Here is a 17,584-nt window from a genome sequence, read left to right as displayed (position 1 = left end):
TATCTTCTTCCTTCACCCTGAGCTGATGATAACCGGATCTCAAATCAATCTTAGAGAACACTGTAGCACCCTTAAGCTGATCGAACAAATCATCAATCCTAGGTAAGGGATACCTATTGTTGATGGTCACCTTGTTCAGTTCCCTGTAGTCCACACATAATCGTAGAGAACCATCTTTCTTTTTCACGAACAAAACCGGTGCTCCACAAGGTGAAACACTAGGTCTAATGAACCCTTGGTCCAATAGCTCATCGATCTGCACCTTCAACTCATTGAGTTTGTTTTGCCCCATTCTATAGGGAGCCTTTAACACATGTGTCGTACCAGGCACTACATCAATGTAGAAATATACTACTCTCCGATGAGGTAGTCCTGGTATCTCTTGGAACACCTCACTAAACTCATCTACTACCACAATGTCTGCAGTAGTTACTTTCTGATCCAAAGATTCCACATGTGCCAAAACTCCTGATCTCATGGCATTATATGACTTGAGGCAACGATAACGAAACACTGGCTCCCTAGGTCTATGAAAGGACACCACCATGTGAAAACAATCAATCACCGCATGCCACGGTCTCAACCAATCAATTCCCAAGATCACGTCATAGGTGTGGTCCGGAATCACAATCAACGAAGCAGAGAACTCTCTACTTCCAATCACAATCGGACAAGCCTTGCAGATTGTTTCTAACTCAAGGGACACTCCAAGGGGTGAAGTGACACATAAAGAGTTCCCAAGAGGTGTAGGAATCAATCCTAATATCTCTACTACCGAACTAGCAATAAATGAATGTGATGCTCCCGTATCAAACAGTACTCTAGCAAGGTAGTCAAAAAGTGATAAAGTGCCTTCCACCCCTGTGTCTCGCTGACCCACTGCAAACACTCTAGCTTGACCCGCTGGCAGCTGTCTCTGTGGCCGTTCCAATCTACCCTGAAGAGGTCGGGTACAATCTCTAGCTATCTGTCCCACTTGCCCGCACCGGTAGCAGCTTGCTCTCATCAGTTTCGGACATGCTGTGGCGTAATGTCCCATTTCGTTGCAGCCAAAACGCCTCACCGATGCAAATGGTCTAATTGGTACAGCCCTGATAGATAGAGGTGTTGCCTTTGTCGGATCTGGTAGTGGGGTCTTGGCCTCTTCCATGACCTACCCGTCGGCCCTGAGTGCTCGCTGCCTGTACAGATTACCTTGCCTTTTCCCTTTGCGTCTCTACTTCCCCCATCTCATGTTCGAGTCTTATCTGCCTGTTCCAAGCTCATGGCACTCTCAAATATCAACTCCTTAGTAGACAGACAAAGAACTGATATCATGGTCTTGTACTCCTGTTTCAGCCCTCGTAGATACTTCTGAGCTAAGGAGGTCGCACCCATAGGCCTGACATACCGATACAGCTACGAAAAACGAGCATCATACTCTCTAACGGTCATGTCTCCCTATACCAGCGCAAGAAACTCAAGCTCCAAGTTCTCCTGTACTGAGGTTGGAAAATACTTCTCTCGGAAAAGAGCAGTAAAACCCTCCCATGTGAATGTAGACACATCCACTATCTGTCTCATGCTCTTCCACCAGTCTAAAACATCATCTTTTAGAAAGAATGTAGCTATCTTTCTCTTCTCAATCTATGTGCACTCTATCATCTCAAAATAAGTCTCCATACCCTCAATCCAATGGTCAGCTACCATATGATCTAGTCCTCCATGAAAGGTCGGCGCTGACAGTGCACTGATATCCTTGATCAGCTTCAACACTCGACCATCATCTCTAACCGCAGTAGCAGGCTCAACCTGTTCTTCCTGTGGAGTAGCCAGCTCATAAAGGTTCTCCACGTTGCGGACTCGGCCTGCGGCCCTACCTCGACCTCGGCCTCTCGCCCGTCCTCGGCCCTTATCCGAGTTCATCACCTTCAATCAATGAAACACTTAGTCAATACTTGTGAAGTCTCCAATTCAACCAAAACATATTCAACATGAAATTTTAGAATTAGATGAATCATCGAAGTATCATCACGATACTCCTAGAGGACCAAAACCATAAGGTATGGCTCCTAACACACTCTCGCGTACTCGATGACATATCAATACCGAGGAGCATGTGATGGGTGCCCGCTACAGTCGGATCATCGCTCCCAGATGATATTGATAATCGGCAAATACGCTCTTAGGCTCTGATACCAACTGTAACGACCCCATAATTTCGAGCATAAAAACTCAAAAGTTCAAAGTCGTGAAACACCAAAAAAATCTAAATGAAATCGAAATCATTTAAAATGCCACAGCGGATCATTACTGAGTTCACAATACAACTCAAACAAACCAATTATTACAAACCAAATTTACAATCCAACATTACATAAAAATGGAAATGTAATAATCCTCACAATCTCTCACAAAACCCACAAATAAATCCTCACAAGTTCTCACACAAATCCACAATAAACCTCACCACAAGCAGGATAATGAACAACTTCGAGTCTTCAAAGTTGTCCCTTGATTTCCACTAATCAACACCTGCGGAATTATCCCCTACACCATTGAATTGGTGCACCGGGATTGTAAACACAAACCCGGTAAGCTTTACAGCTCGTATGAGTAAAATGAAGATATAAGTCGCATATCAATATATACGAAAATTCACAAATCAACAAATATAAATGCACTCATGAGTCAATGAACGGCCTATCTGGTTGTCGCAAAAATATATGAAATGAAAGTGTTCATGAGAAATTGGGCAACCCTTCTGGTTACCCAAATACATTTATAATACGGGTACTAATGAACGCTGGTACACATCTGTTACCCCTCACGTAGTACACCGCCGATATTGGGCAACCTCCTACTACCCAACATCCAAAAATATGAGTACTCATGACCCGATAACCCATCTGTTACCTCACATGCAGTACTCCGGCAGACAGACTAGAGCTCTAACTGTATCGTAACTTTCGTCCGGCCAAATGCTAGGTTCCGACATGCCAAACACGTCCGAAGACTGGTCCGAAGACATAAACACGTTTTAACAAACTTCATGTTAAAACCACATACAATAATCATCACCTCATATTGTACAAATTAACTCGACATGTTCAATATATAATTCTCGTGATCAAAATGACATATTCACGATGAATTCATAACAGTATATAATATAGAAAACTATATATATATGTACCTATTTACCATTTATACAAATATATATATATTCTACTATATCATATACATGTCGTATTTGAATATTTAAAACTCTTGCAAAATCTTAAATCTCCGCAAGAGTAGATTCGTAAATATTTGAGATTTTACTCACCTTCTCAACTTGAGCGTAATTATTTCCGAAGGTAATTTCTTTTCTTGATTTATCGATCACCTTGAAAAGATAAGAAAAGAATTTAGAATCGTTTCGTAAACCTTAAATGCCGAAACAGTAATAATATGTTACTGTTCAGCAATTTCTGGTTTTACGAATATACTGTTCATGGAGCTGACCTGAGAGCAGACAAAATCACGAAGGCGAACAGATGGTGTGGTTTGACGGGTGGAGCGACGGATAGGTTCCAGGTTTAGCTGCTCTAGGTTTTGGACTGGTCCCAACGTAGGTATAGGGGTTGCATCGACAGAAGACTGAGATGGTGGTAGTATCGAAATGGTGATGGGAGATGAATTTGAGTCAAATTGAACTGAGGTAGATGATGATGATGATGGTGTCGGAGGTTCTACATTCGGCCTGAATATTGCCGGAATTCTAGCGCCCTTTATTTGGGTACCGTTTTCAGTAAGTGCTAAAAGTTGATCGGAGATCGGTTGAGTCGTCGGATTGGCTGTAGCAGACTGGCTTGTCTGAGAAACGACATGCAGGATATCAGTCGGAGGAGGTGATGAGTCAGAGGTAGACGCCAATGAATGAGAAACATGAGGGTTTACGAATTGAGGCTGGGAACTTAACGCCAACGATATATATGGAGGGTATGTTTGACTCGAATGAGAAACATGAGGATAACATGGGCTAGAACTTGGTTTGAGGCCTGCAGACTGATAGGGAAAACTCATCTCATGGAAAACAACATCTCGACTAGTAAAAATTTTGTGACTGGAAAGATCATAAATCTTATAGGCCTTTTGACCAGCTGGATAACCGATGAAGATACACTTGGATGCCCTATGATCAAATTTGTGTGTAACCTTGACATTGCTAGCGTAAGCCAAACATCTAAAGACACGAAGATGATGAAAGGAAGGAGGTTGAGAATAGATATGCTAAAAAGGTGTTTTGAAAGAGAGTAGTGGAGTGGGATAACTATTGTTAAGATGAACATCAGTGAGTACACATTCTACCCAAAATGTTCGAGGAAAATTTGCTTGGAATTTAAGAGCACGTGCAACCTGAAGGATATGACGATGCTTGCGTTCTACTACCCTATTTTGTTGAGGCATATAAACACACGAATGTTGAAAAATCACTCCATTATCTTTATAAAATATTCTGAGAGAAAGGAACTCAGCCCCATTATCACTGCGAAAACCTTTTATTTTAGATGAAAATTGAGTGGATGCATAAGCAAAAAAATGTTTCACCAAATATTGAGCTTCAGATTTATGTTGCATCAAGTGAAACGAGAATAATCATCCACAATAGTGAGAAAATAATGAGCGCTACAGAGAGAAGCATGTTTGTAAGGACCCCAAATATCACAGTGAATCCGATTAAAAGGTTTAGTTGATGAGATAGAACTAGTACCTAAAGAGAGATGATTTTGCTTTGCTAATGGACAAATGTCGCAAACATGATTGGGATTGGAAGAGAAAGAAGCATTTTAAAAAATTCTTAGCAATATAATCTAGAGAGCAAGATGAAACATGGCCCAGACGAGGATGCTATAGATGGAAATGAGACAATGTGCGGTGACATGCAGGTTGAGTGGTGTATGAATGACAAGGTTTAGGCTTGGTTTTCTCCGTCGCTAGTGCCACCAAATAATATAGACCGTTCAGTTGCTTGCCCAAACTAATCGTCTTTCTGGAAGTCAGATCATGCAAAATACACCAATAAGGGAAAAATGTTACCAAACAAGATAATCCTCTTGTGAACCGGCTAATAGACATGAGATCAATTTTGAAATTTGGTAAATATAAGACATTGACCAAAATATAATGCGAATTTAATGGTACTGATCCCGTAGAAGATATGTGTGCTGTTTCTCCACTTGGCAACAAAACAAGAGGCAAGATTTGATTTATCTTACTATGAGTCAACTGACTTGATGATGAGATTATATGATCTGTCGCACCACTATCGAGAATCTAATTTTGAGATGACACATTTGATAAACCAAGATCATTCTTAGATTTGGATGAAGAGGTTTTGATGATGCCATTGGCGACCCAAATTTGAGGTATTCACGAAGATGAAAGACTTATTGCCATTTTGAAGAATGATACTATTGCTTATGATGGAAAAAAGAATGATGGCATGAGAAGTAGAGTGCCGATACTGATTGAAAAACTATCAAAAAGAGATGCTCGCACGAGAAGTAGAGTGCGGAGGCTTATGGATTAGGATCAAATATTAAAACCTGCTCTGGCACCATGAAAGAAAACAATATTAGCTGAATTGCATTTCATTGATACTGTAATGTTTGCTTTATACAAGAGTGACAACGTTTCAGATTCTACAATTTAGGATCTGTTTACAGCACATAAGAAAACTTACAACATATAAGAAATTTACAACTCATGTACAAATCAATCACAATCAATATGGAAGATATGTTCGCAACAATACGTACGTATTCTATATGCAACCCCGCCTCCATGCAGGCTTGCACCGGTGTGACTCGATCGAAAACAACAATGAAATATAAAAATATCAAATGCATGAGAGTAAGTGTGATTGAGGTGTGATTGAGGTTCCTTTTGGTCAACCTTACGTACAGTTTATCTTCTATTTCGGGTGTTGATTGATGTCGAAACAGACCAATCTCAAGCAAACTTTTAGTTATATTTGCAGAATAGAAGTTCATTTTGCAATCGTGTACATTCCTCTCTTTGTCCAATAATCTGTGGTTAAATAAGTTATATGCATGCATAAAACATCATAGGCAGGGGCAGATACACATGGTAGTTTCTATGAGCTCAAGTCCATACGAAAAGTTTCTCTAGTACTTTTATTTTTGTGTGTGCTATTTGACATCATATTTGTGTTAGTCAGGTTGGGTTGCTCCAATGTTTAATATCCTTCTGACTCTGATTCAAAACATCTGTCACGGTCCCAAAATTCCGAGCATAAAAACTCAAAATTTCAAAGTCGTGAAATACCAAAACAATCTCAATGAATCGAAATCATTTTAAATGCCACATCGGATCATTACTGAGTTCACAATACAACTCATACAAACCAATTATTACAAACCAAATTTATAATTCAACATTACATAAAAATGGTAATGTAATAATTCTCAAATCTCACACAAAACCCACAAATAAATTCTCACAAGTCTCACACAAATCCACAAAAAAAACCTCACCACAAGTAGGATAATGAACGACTTCGAGTCTTCAGAGTTGTCCTTCGATTTCTACTAATCAACACATGCGGAATTATCCCCTACACCATTGAATTGGTGCACCGGGATTATAAACACAAACCCGGTAAGCTTTACAGCTCCTATGAGTAAAATGAAAATATAACTCGCATATCAATATATACGAAAATCCACAAATCAACAAATATAAATGCACTCATGAGTCAATGGACGGCCCATCTGGTTATCCCAAAAAAATATGAAAATGAAAGTGCTCATGAGAAATTAGGCAACCCATCTGTTTACCCAAATAAATTTATAATACAGGTACTAATGCACGCTGGTACACCTCTGTTACCCCTCACGTAGTACACCGCCGATATTAGGCAACCTCCTGCTACCCAACATCCAAAAATATGAGTACTCATGAGCCGATAACCCATATGTTACCTCACATGCAGTACTCCGGCAGACAGACTAGAGCTCTAACTGTATCGTAACTTTCGCCCGGCCAAAGGCTAGGTTCCGACATGCCAAACACGTCCGAAGACTGGTCCGAAGAGATAAACACGTCCGAAGACAAAAACTCGTCCGAAGACAAAATGTTTTACCAAACTCCATGTTAAAACCACATACAATAATCATCACCTCATATTGTACCAATCAAATCACATACTCGATTTATAAATCTCGTCATTAAAATGGCATAATCACGATAAAATCATAACAGTATATTATATAGCAAACTATATATATATATGTACCTATTTACCATTTATACAATATATATATATAATCTACTATATCATATACATGTCATATTCCATTCTTAAAAATTCTGCAAAAATCTTGAATCTCCGCAAGGGTAGATTCGTAAATATGTGAGATTTTACTCATTTTATCAACTTGAGCGTAATTCCACAATTTTGGAATATAATTCATTTCCTTGATTTATCGATCACCTTGAAAAGATAAGAAAAAAATGTAGAAACGTTTCGTAAACCTTAAATGCCGAAACAGTAATAATAAGTTATTGTTCAGCAATTTATGGTTTTACGAAATTACTGTTCACGTATTTACTATTCACGTGTTTCTGTACAAATACACATCAATTACGTATCCCTATACATATACATACTATTTACATATTTATGTACGTATGAATACTATTCAAATGTAAATACTGTCTCAGTATATATTAATTACTGATTTACCCTTTTAAAATTTACATTTACTGAAAGTAATTTACATTTACATTTACCGTACGTAAAATAAAATTTACATTTACCGTACGTAAATCACATTTTTACATTCACCGCCGTAAAAATAAATTTTACAATTTACTGTTTGAAAGTACTGTTTACGCGCCGCCGCACTCCCATGCGCCGCCTAAGGCGGCGGTGCTCAACTCTCCACCTACACCTCCGATCCTCCTCCAAAATCCTCCCAATCCATCCAAAAACATTACACAATCATCACAACCATGAATTGAATGCATCCTTACCTAGATCGGAGCTCAAAAAGCGTCGAAAGTGATTGAATCGTCGGCGAGCTTCTCGCAGGAACTCCACTCGTCGATGCGGCTCCTTGGCGGCGAGGCGAGGCACGGCGAGTTAGAGGGTGGCAGCGGAGGGTCACGCGATGCTCCAGGGAACAGCGGTGAGGGACACGGCGGCTTGGAGGCGAAGATCGGGGTGCGATGCAGAGGGAGGCTCGGGGAGAGAGGGAAGGCTCTCAGCGGCGAGACGGAGCGTCGCGAGCTCGGAGTTTGGAGAGGAGGGTTGCGCGATCCTTCTAAGCTAGGCGGTGCAAGCCACGGAGGGCTGAAGGGCGAGGTCGCCGGCGGAGGGTCGTTCGGAGGGAGAGAGAGCTCGAGGGAAGAGAGAGAGACAAGAGGGAGGCGCGGGTTTGGAGAGAGAAGAGGGTTTCCGAAATGGAAACTCTACTTCTGATTAGTTTCCTTTTATACCCCTTTCTAAATCAGAAACTAACTTCCATCGTTAATAATTTTTATGTACAACGTCCGATTCGAACGCGTGATGTGTCCACGAACTCGTATCGTCGAGTTCTACAACTTTTGTGAAGGAAATTTTCGCAACCGAGCGACGCAATAAAAGTCGATATATTCGTTGCGGAAACATAACGTTTTTCTAATTATACGATCCGAGAACGTTTCCATTTTCGTTTTGAAATGTCGCGAACCACCAATTATCGTTTTGAATTAATTTCACAAATTTAAAAAATTAAAAATACTCGATAATTAGTTCTGAAAAATTCGGGTTATTACAACCTCTCTCCCTCATTATTATTTTCTTTTTTACTTCTATGTTTTCTTTCTCATGACAAACCACTGAACCACACACTCCAGTTTTCTTTCCCACTTCCCATTCCAACCTCATTCATTCTGTGTTGTGACTCTGGACCGACTTACTACCTAAATCCAAGTAGCCAACTATTGGTAGATATAATTTTCTGCACTGTGTTTTATATTCAATTGCCTTAGCCTTACTCAAGTCTGGAATTACCTTTATGCATCCCTTCAACTACTGATAGCACAAGTGCACAACATCTCCATGCATATGCAATTTCTTCTATCTGGTTCAACCTAGGTCCTCTATTTGCTTGCACTTCTATAGGCATTAATTATATTTCACAAGGCAAACTTTTCATGCAAATTCATGTCTCGAAGATGTAGTTTAATTTTCGTTATGATAATGTATTTACTCATATAGTGTAAGAAGCTGCCACTGCAAGTTTTGATTTTGTTGTAGAACTATATGGACTCATTGGAGGATATGACATATATATAGTTAAGTGTTGTTTTATGGTAAATTTTTGCTTGTAATTTTAAGTCTAGACAAGTTTCGGATCCTAAATCAGCCTATGATGATAGGTGAACGTAGAGTTGTAAGAACTTGGATATATCCACACGTAGGTGAGTTCAAAATTACCCTAACAGATCGAACAATCTAGAACTTAAACAACAGCGGTACAAGTGTACAACTAGAGAAACTTAATTTGATCATGTATACCATGCCAAATACGTGTCAGCTATGGAAAAAAATAATCGTAAATGTACTACGTACATATTCTATACAGTAAGCAAAACTGGCCGTAAAATGATCGAGTTTTTATGTTAGTTACATAGTACGTCAATAGACATGCATACAAGCTAGGTGTAAATAAAAAAAGAGGAGTGTTATGACGCTATAATATGGTGTCAAATTCGGGGCCTCAATCATAAGTGGAATATCACATCACATTGTTAATCAACAATTTAAATCATATAAAAATATCATTTTAAATATAAAGAAAATCATATCATTGTTAATCTAACAGTTCTAAATTATTATAAAAATATTTTTTTGTTCTTTTTATCATTTCTTCTTTTTCATCACAATAATACTTCTAAAATACAATTTAGAAAATTGAAATTTACGAAAATATGCTTAAAATATGTGTGTGCACGTGCGAAATATATATATATATATATATATGTGCACAAAATATGTTTAATTTTAAAACTACAACATTTATATTTAAATTAAAACTTTTGATAAGATTCTTTTGATTTTTTTCTGAAATGAAATATTATTTTGTTAGGGTATAATCGATTTAAAAGGATACGTATCTTAATTAATACATTGTTTAATACAATTATGTCGATGATAATATTCCTAATGACAAATATGTCAAGATTCATAATTTTTTTTATTTAATTAATTTATATTTATGATTAATTAATAGCTATAATTAATTAATGCAATTACCATATAGCTACGACCGCGCGCGCACACACACACATATATATATTGTAAAGACCCCAAAATTTCGAGCATAAAAACTCAAAATTTTAAAGTCGTGAAATACCAAAACAATCTCAATGAATCGAAATCATTTTAAATGCCACAGCGAATCATTACTGAGTTCACAATACAACTCAGACAAACCAATTATTACAAACCAAATTTATAATCTAACATTACATAAAAATGGAAATGTAATAATCCTCACAATCTCTCACAAAACCCACAAATAAAACCTCACAAGTTCTCACACACAAATCCACAATAAAAACCTCACCACAAGTAGGATAATGAACAACTTCGAGTCTTCAGAGTTGTCCCTCGATCTCCACTAATCAACACCTGCAGAATTATCCCCTACACTATTAAATTGGTGCACCGGGATTGTAAACACAAACCCGGTAAGCTTTACCCTCTCATGAGTAAAATGATAATATAACTCGCATATCAATATATACGAAAATCCACCAATCAACAAATATAAATGCACTCATGAGTCAATGGACAACCCATCTGGTTGTCCCAAAAATATGAAATGAAGTACTCATGAGAAATTGGGCAACCCTTCTGGTTACCCAAATGCATTTATAATACGGGTACTAATGAACACTGGTACACATCTGTTACCCCTCACGTAGTACACCGCCGATATTGGGCAACCTCTTGCTACCCAACATCCAAAAATATGAGTACTCATGAGTCGATAACCCATCTGTTACCTCACATGCAGTACTCCGGCAGACAGACTAGAGCTCTAACTGTATCGTAACTTTCGCCCGGCTAAAGGCTAGGTTCCGACATGCCAAACACGTCCGAAGACTGGTCCGAAGACTGGTCCGAAGACATAAACACGTTTTAACAAACTCCATGTTAAAACCACATACAATAATCATCACCTCATATTATACAAATCAAATCACATGCTCGATATATAACTGTCGTCATCAAAATGACATAATCACGATAAAATCATAACAATATATTAATAGCAAACTATATATATGTACCTATTTACCATTTATACAATATATATATATATATATATATATATAATCCACTATATCATATACATGTCATATTTCACAAACACGTCCGAAGACAAAACTCGTCTGAAGACAAAACGTTTTAACAAACTCCATGTTAAAACCACATACAATAATCATCACCTCATATTGTACAATCAAATCACATGCTCGATATACAAATCTCTTCATCAAAATGACATAATCACGATAAAATCATAACAGTATATTATATAGCAACTATATATATATATGTACTTATTTACCATTTATACAATATATATATAATCCACTATAATATAAACATGTCATATAATCCAGTAATTACTGTTTGAAATTACTGTTCACGCGCCGCCGCACGTGGCGGCGCGTGGGGTGCACGCGCCACCTCCGGCAGGCCGCGCGTAGCCTAGGGCCGGCGCGTAGCACGCCACCACTGCCCCCAAAACCTTCCTCTCCTCCTCCTCTTCATTCACACGGCCTCACGCCGCCCCTAGCCTCCACCATGCTACCACACGCGCTGCCTAAGGCGGCGACATCTCCCCCAAAACCCTCCTCCTCCGATCTCCTCCTATACGAATCAAAAAACCACAAAAATCACATCGAGGCATCACAACAATCAACTTAGGCTAACCCTTACCTCAATCAAGCTTTTGGACCGTCGGATCGTCGCCGGAGAGCTTGAGATGTCGTCGGTGGAATCGCAGAACCTTGGCGTCGTTGGTGGAGCTCTGGCGCTGTGTGCGTGGGTGCGTCGACCTCGGGGTCGACTGAGGAGGGCCGCGCGGTGCGCGACACGACGGGCTAGAGGCGAAGCTCGCCGGTGAGGAAGTGAGATCGGGGAGGGAGAGGGGAAAAGAGAGAGAGAGAGGCGCGCGGGGTGAAGAGAGAGAGAGGGAGTGAGGGGTTTCCAATTTTGGAAACCCTAGCTGATAAAAATCCCTTTTTATACTAGTTTCCAAAATCGGAAACTAACTTCCGACGTTAATAACTTTCACGTACGACCTCCGATTCGAACGCGTGACGCGTTCACCAACTCGTATCGACGAGCTCTACAATTTTCGTGAAAGAAGTTTTTGCGACCGAGCGACGGAATAAAAGTCGAGTTATTCGTTGCGGAAACGTAACGTTTTTTCTAATTAAACGTTCCGAAAACGTTTCCGTTTTTTGTTTTGTTTTGTAAAGTCGTAAACCACCAAATTCATTTTAATTGAATTTCACAACTTTATAGAATTCAAATCAAAACCAAATTTTGTTCCGAAAATAGGGTTATTACATATATATATATATATATATATATATATATTGAAGCATACTTTATATATATCGTATTTTTTTATTATATTTTGAAAGCATTTAAAAAATAAATGATTTAAAAAATACTACAATTTTGTTTATAATAATTTAGAGCCGTTGGATTAATAAAGATATGATTGTCTTTTCATTATTGTAATTGCTGACATGGCAAGGTGACGTGGCATGCTACATGAGATTGTAGCGCCGGATCTGGCGCCATATTATGACGCTAAAACATTTTCTATTAAAAAATAATTCTCAAAGACGTTTGTTATGAATCATGATCACCATCATATATTTTCATGCTGTTGCGGAGTGAATAACGGACGAGATCGAATAGGTCGATCTATAATTACCTCGCTTTATGAAGGACATGTGTTCATCCTAGATTGATTCTGATCGAGTTTCTAACTATTATTCACTTGTAGTTATGTCGTTAAAAATTTTAATATACAGCACTGAGAGATGTCAGTGTTTTTTTTTCTTGAAAATAATTCTTCATTCATGAAAAAAAACTAACGATTATAATCGTTTCGGATGATATCCCTTATAAAATTAGGAGCTATACTGAACCGAGTTTGGCTAACATTACTTCTTAAAGTATGAGAGGCAAAACTATGAGCTACTGAGTTTGCCTCCCTTGAAACATATTGAATCCTAAAATTACCATGATTTCGCAATATTTGTCTAATCTCATCAAGCATCATACTTATTGTAGATAAATCTGGTTCATTTGAATAAATGATTTGAATCAATAAGGAGCAATCAGATTCAAATATAACCTGGTCATAATAATTGAGAGATGTCAGTTGTTTGATAACGTTATGGGTCCTAATACAAAAACTAGATTGATTATGAGTTTCTAAATTCTCTTGCTTTTATAGGTTAGAACTTATCATGGTAGATTGGTAGTTATATATTTTGGAAACAATGCAACTTCTTTTCTTGCTTTTCTTTATCCCTCTCTCAATTCTGCAGCTAAGAAAGTTGTCTTACACGTAGTACTTACTGCTGGACGCCGAGTACGTACTCTAGCATAAACCATATTAATTAGCTGACATCATCTGGGTTTTAACTTCAAATTGTAATCGATTAATATAAAACTACTCTCCTGGAATGATTTGTATATATTTTTGAATGAAGTCCATTTAGGCCCCATGCAATCAGCAAAATGAAGGATGATCAAATGAACTAAAATTATCGTTGTTCACTGTCTATACATCAGTTCATATTGAGTTACAAGGAAAATCAATAGAAAAAGTTTATGCCGTATGTGAGGGCATATTTTCTTAATAATCCTAGCGGCAACTTCCTGGTCATATAATAACAACGTAGTGACGTACTCTATCCCTCCCCAACTTCATGTCGACGTACACATCAGATTTTATAATACTTTTATTTTTCCCCCAACTTCTTCGAAAGCAAGAATAAACATCATTACACGTACATGAAATGTGGATCGCACTTCATCAAACCATGATCAAAATTGCTCACCTAGAACTCATTCTTTCTACTTAAAGAATATTAAAGATCACACTTTTCTACTACGTTTGTAATGTTCTGCAATGCATGACAAATGGTTCTATCATGGAGATCATGCCCTTTGTCAATTTGTCCCTTTTTCTCTATTTTCTGATGAAGACAAGCATGAGCTGGGTGACCTCAAGGACATGTTCAGTCCAGATTGGAATATGTACGTCAATGGTGCTACCCACACTGGAAGTCAGCTTTCGGCTTTCTACCTAACACTTTGAGAGTACTACCACACACCAAAGTACCAATGCATTCTTCATTTGCCATGTTAGCTTAAGAATTGCTGATGACAGATTGAGAGGATGAGATAAGATGCTATAAATTGTTATGCATGAAATGAAATCACAAGTTTGATGGATGTCCAAATATGATTTAGTGCACAAAGTCCTTTTTATAGGTTCTTTGGAGAATCTATCCCACCACAACTTGACCAAGTTGTAAACAACAGAGGAACTTGTCCCGTCTCATTTCTCATGCATCCACCTTTAGTTTGTTTCCATATTTCTCATAATCAAGCTCAAGATATAAATCACTCAATTTCTTGATATAAAGTGTAAATTTCTTTGGTTAAAATTCAAGTAAAAGCTCAAACGCAACTGCATAACAGGGGCACCTTAATTAGCTTGCAACATTAATATCAATCCTAGCTAGCGTATAGTTCAACCCTGATACTTATTTATTATTGTAGTATAAATAATCCCACTTTTTTTTAATTATCAAAACATGCATCTCACACATAGTGTTTTGTCACATGCCAGTACCAAGATAGAACAACATACAAAAGAAAGCTATGCTTTGCCTAAAAACTTATCATATCTTTAATAGAATAACTAGTTTGTGGTATTAGAATCCGAGAAGAAGAACCTTTCCTTCACGAAGACCTGAGACTGTTTTATGAGACATTCATGATGAATCTAGACCTGTTAGGGAAACTGTGTACGTATATGTTTGTGTTGGGTTACTCTAATATTCATAAAAATGCTTTCATAGGTTCATAGCTAAGCGATAGAATATAAGACCATTTCACAAAACACACAGAGAAAGAAAGAGGGAGAGAGTGAGAAAGAGGGTGACTTACCACAATAGAGAGCTAGAGGAAAGAGGCAACAGTAAACTTAACATTATATTCTTATATTTGGTACGACCTTACCAATGAACAGCCTTGGCTGTTTCTGTCCTCTCCCTCCTCTTCTTCATAAACTCTGTCCTCCTTGCTAACTCTTCCTCAAAAACCATCTCCTTCCCTGCCTCTTTCTACCTACTACATAATTATACCGTAATTTTCATATCTTGAAGAGTACATTACCATGTTAGCCATGCCAATGCCTCCTTCTGAACATGTTTCATCACTAAGCCAAACAAAGCATGAGAATGAACGAACTCCTTTGGTGTTTGATGGCCCAGTTCTACAGTACGAGTCCAACATACCACCCCAATTCATATGGCCGGACGACGAAAAGCCATGCTTCGAGCGACTGGAGCTTCTAGTTCCTCCCATTGACCTGAAAGGCTTTCTCAGTGGGGACGCTTCGGTTGTCTCAGAAGCCATTCGTTCAGTCGATGAGGCATGCAAGAAACATGGATTCTTTCTCATTGTGAATCATGGAGTTGATTTCCAACTAATAGCTAAAGCTCATGAATATATGGACACATTCTTCAGAATGAAACTCGCGGAGAAGCAAAGGGCTCAGAGAAAGGTTGGTGACAGCTGCGGATATGCTAGTAGCTTCACTGGCAGGTTTTCCTCCAAGCTTCCTTGGAAAGAAACACTTTCTTTCAGATACTGTGCTGATAGCAAGTGCTCAACAATTGTCAAGGACTATTTCGTGAATGTCATGGGTGAAGATTTCGCAGAATTCGGGTACGGACACAACATCTATCAAGCATTAACATTGTGTTTCTCTAAGCGAAAATCTATCAATGCCTTCTTTGTTTTTCTGTTATGGATGACATGCAAATATTAGGTCATTTACTCAATCGAGTGAACTCAGGGTTGTGTTTTTTTTTTTTTTTGTATTTCTCAGGAAGGTGTACCAAGAATATTGTGGAGCCATGAATAATCTCACTAGTGGGATAATGGAGCTACTAGGATTAAGCCTAGGAGTTGGCCGAGAGTATTTCAAAGAATTTTTCCAAGGAAATGATTCCATAATGAGGTTGAACTATTATCCAGTATGCCAAAAACCAGATTTAACCCTAGGAACTGGTCCTCACTGTGATCCCACATCCTTGACGATCCTGCATCAGGACCAAGTCGGTGGCCTTGAAGTATTTGTAGATGAAAAATGGCATGCAATCACTCCTATACGTGATTCCTTTGTTATCAATGTTGGTGACACATTTATGGTAAGTACGATATCTTCTATAGCTAGTCCTACTCTCTAAGAAACATTTCAAGTTTGTAATACATTTCTATTTATAACTTTAGTAATATTAATTGCAGTTTAATGATATTAACATTTCATGTCCGTTAGACCCTCTCCCCCTTCCTCGTTTGAGGAAGGGCGAGAGTTCAAAAGACTACAACGTCGTGTTGAACAAAACCAAGCATCCCCAAACTGTATTTTTTGTTCAAACATGGAAGAGTTTTTGTGAAAGTATGCTTTTTCTTGGTGTGATGTTTCAGGCTCTATCAAATGGGATTTACAAGAGCTGCTTACACAGAGCAGTTGTAAACAACAAAACCGTAAGGAAATCACTTGCTTTCTTTCTTTGCCCAAACAAAGGCAAAGTGGTCACCCCACCAACAAATTTGGTCGATACTGAAACACCAAGGCTGTATCCTGATTTCACTTGGCCTAGTCTACTAGAGTTTACACAGAAGCACTATAGGGCAGACATAAGAACCTTGGATGCTTTCTCTGATTGGATTTCACGCCAAAGCAACTAAACCCAGGAAACAAATATGGAGGTGTTGATAGTGCTTTTGGTGGTGCACAAGGAAACTAGGTAGCCAGGTGCGGATCGGAACAGATGGAATTAGGTTGTTTGTTATCGTGGGAGAGAATCATCATATTGTAAATGAATGGAACAAGAAATTCGGAGGAATAAATTAAGTATAGGGCTCCATATCTTGTTTTTAATTTTTAATTTTATGTCAATTCAAGCATGAATCATTGTACTTATATATACTTTCTTGACCACTAAATGTATCGAACTTTCACATCCATTTACTATCATATACTAGTATATATTATGATGTCTGCATGTACAGACGTCAACTTTCAAACGATGAGATCCAAATGGAACAAGTACTGAAGTACGTAGAAGATCTTATTATACTGCATATTAGTGATTGGTTGTAATATGGAACGCTACTTATAACTACGTACGTACTATATATGAGCAACTATAACATGTACTGCATGCAAGCCTTATTTTCAAGTACTCATTACGATTTACGTACATA

At 38.2% G+C, this 17,584-nt stretch overlaps 1 protein-coding gene across 1 annotated transcript; it reads left to right on the top strand.

Moving 5' to 3' along the window:
- Positions 1-15,287: 15,287 nt before the first annotated feature.
- LOC126802502 (gibberellin 20 oxidase 1-like) lies at positions 15,288-17,341 on the top strand. Its single transcript, XM_050530142.1, has 3 exons — positions 15,288-16,036; positions 16,200-16,521; positions 16,802-17,341. Exons 1-3 carry the CDS (start codon positions 15,483-15,485, stop codon positions 17,063-17,065), a joined length of 1,140 nt encoding a protein of 379 aa, XP_050386099.1. The 5' UTR covers positions 15,288-15,482; the 3' UTR covers positions 17,066-17,341.
- Positions 17,342-17,584: the final 243 nt, after the last annotated feature.

The sequence above is a fragment of the Argentina anserina genome, chromosome 7 (assembly GCF_933775445.1).
Source record: "Argentina anserina chromosome 7, drPotAnse1.1, whole genome shotgun sequence".
In the NCBI taxonomy this organism is placed as follows: Eukaryota; Viridiplantae; Streptophyta; class Magnoliopsida; order Rosales; family Rosaceae; genus Argentina; species Argentina anserina.
Note: the sequence above shows the minus strand (reverse complement) of the source record. Positions and strands in the feature narration are given on the sequence as shown.

Coding starts and splice junctions, on each gene's coding strand:
- LOC126802502 (XM_050530142.1), top strand. CDS start 15,483: ATGTTAGCCATGCCAATGCCTCCTTCTGAACATGTTTCATCACTAAGC. Junction 16,037..16,199: donor GAAGATTTCGCAGAATTCGG/GTACGGACACAA, acceptor TGTATTTCTCAG/GAAGGTGTACCAAGAATATT. Junction 16,522..16,801: donor ATGTTGGTGACACATTTATG/GTAAGTACGATA, acceptor GTGATGTTTCAG/GCTCTATCAAATGGGATTTA.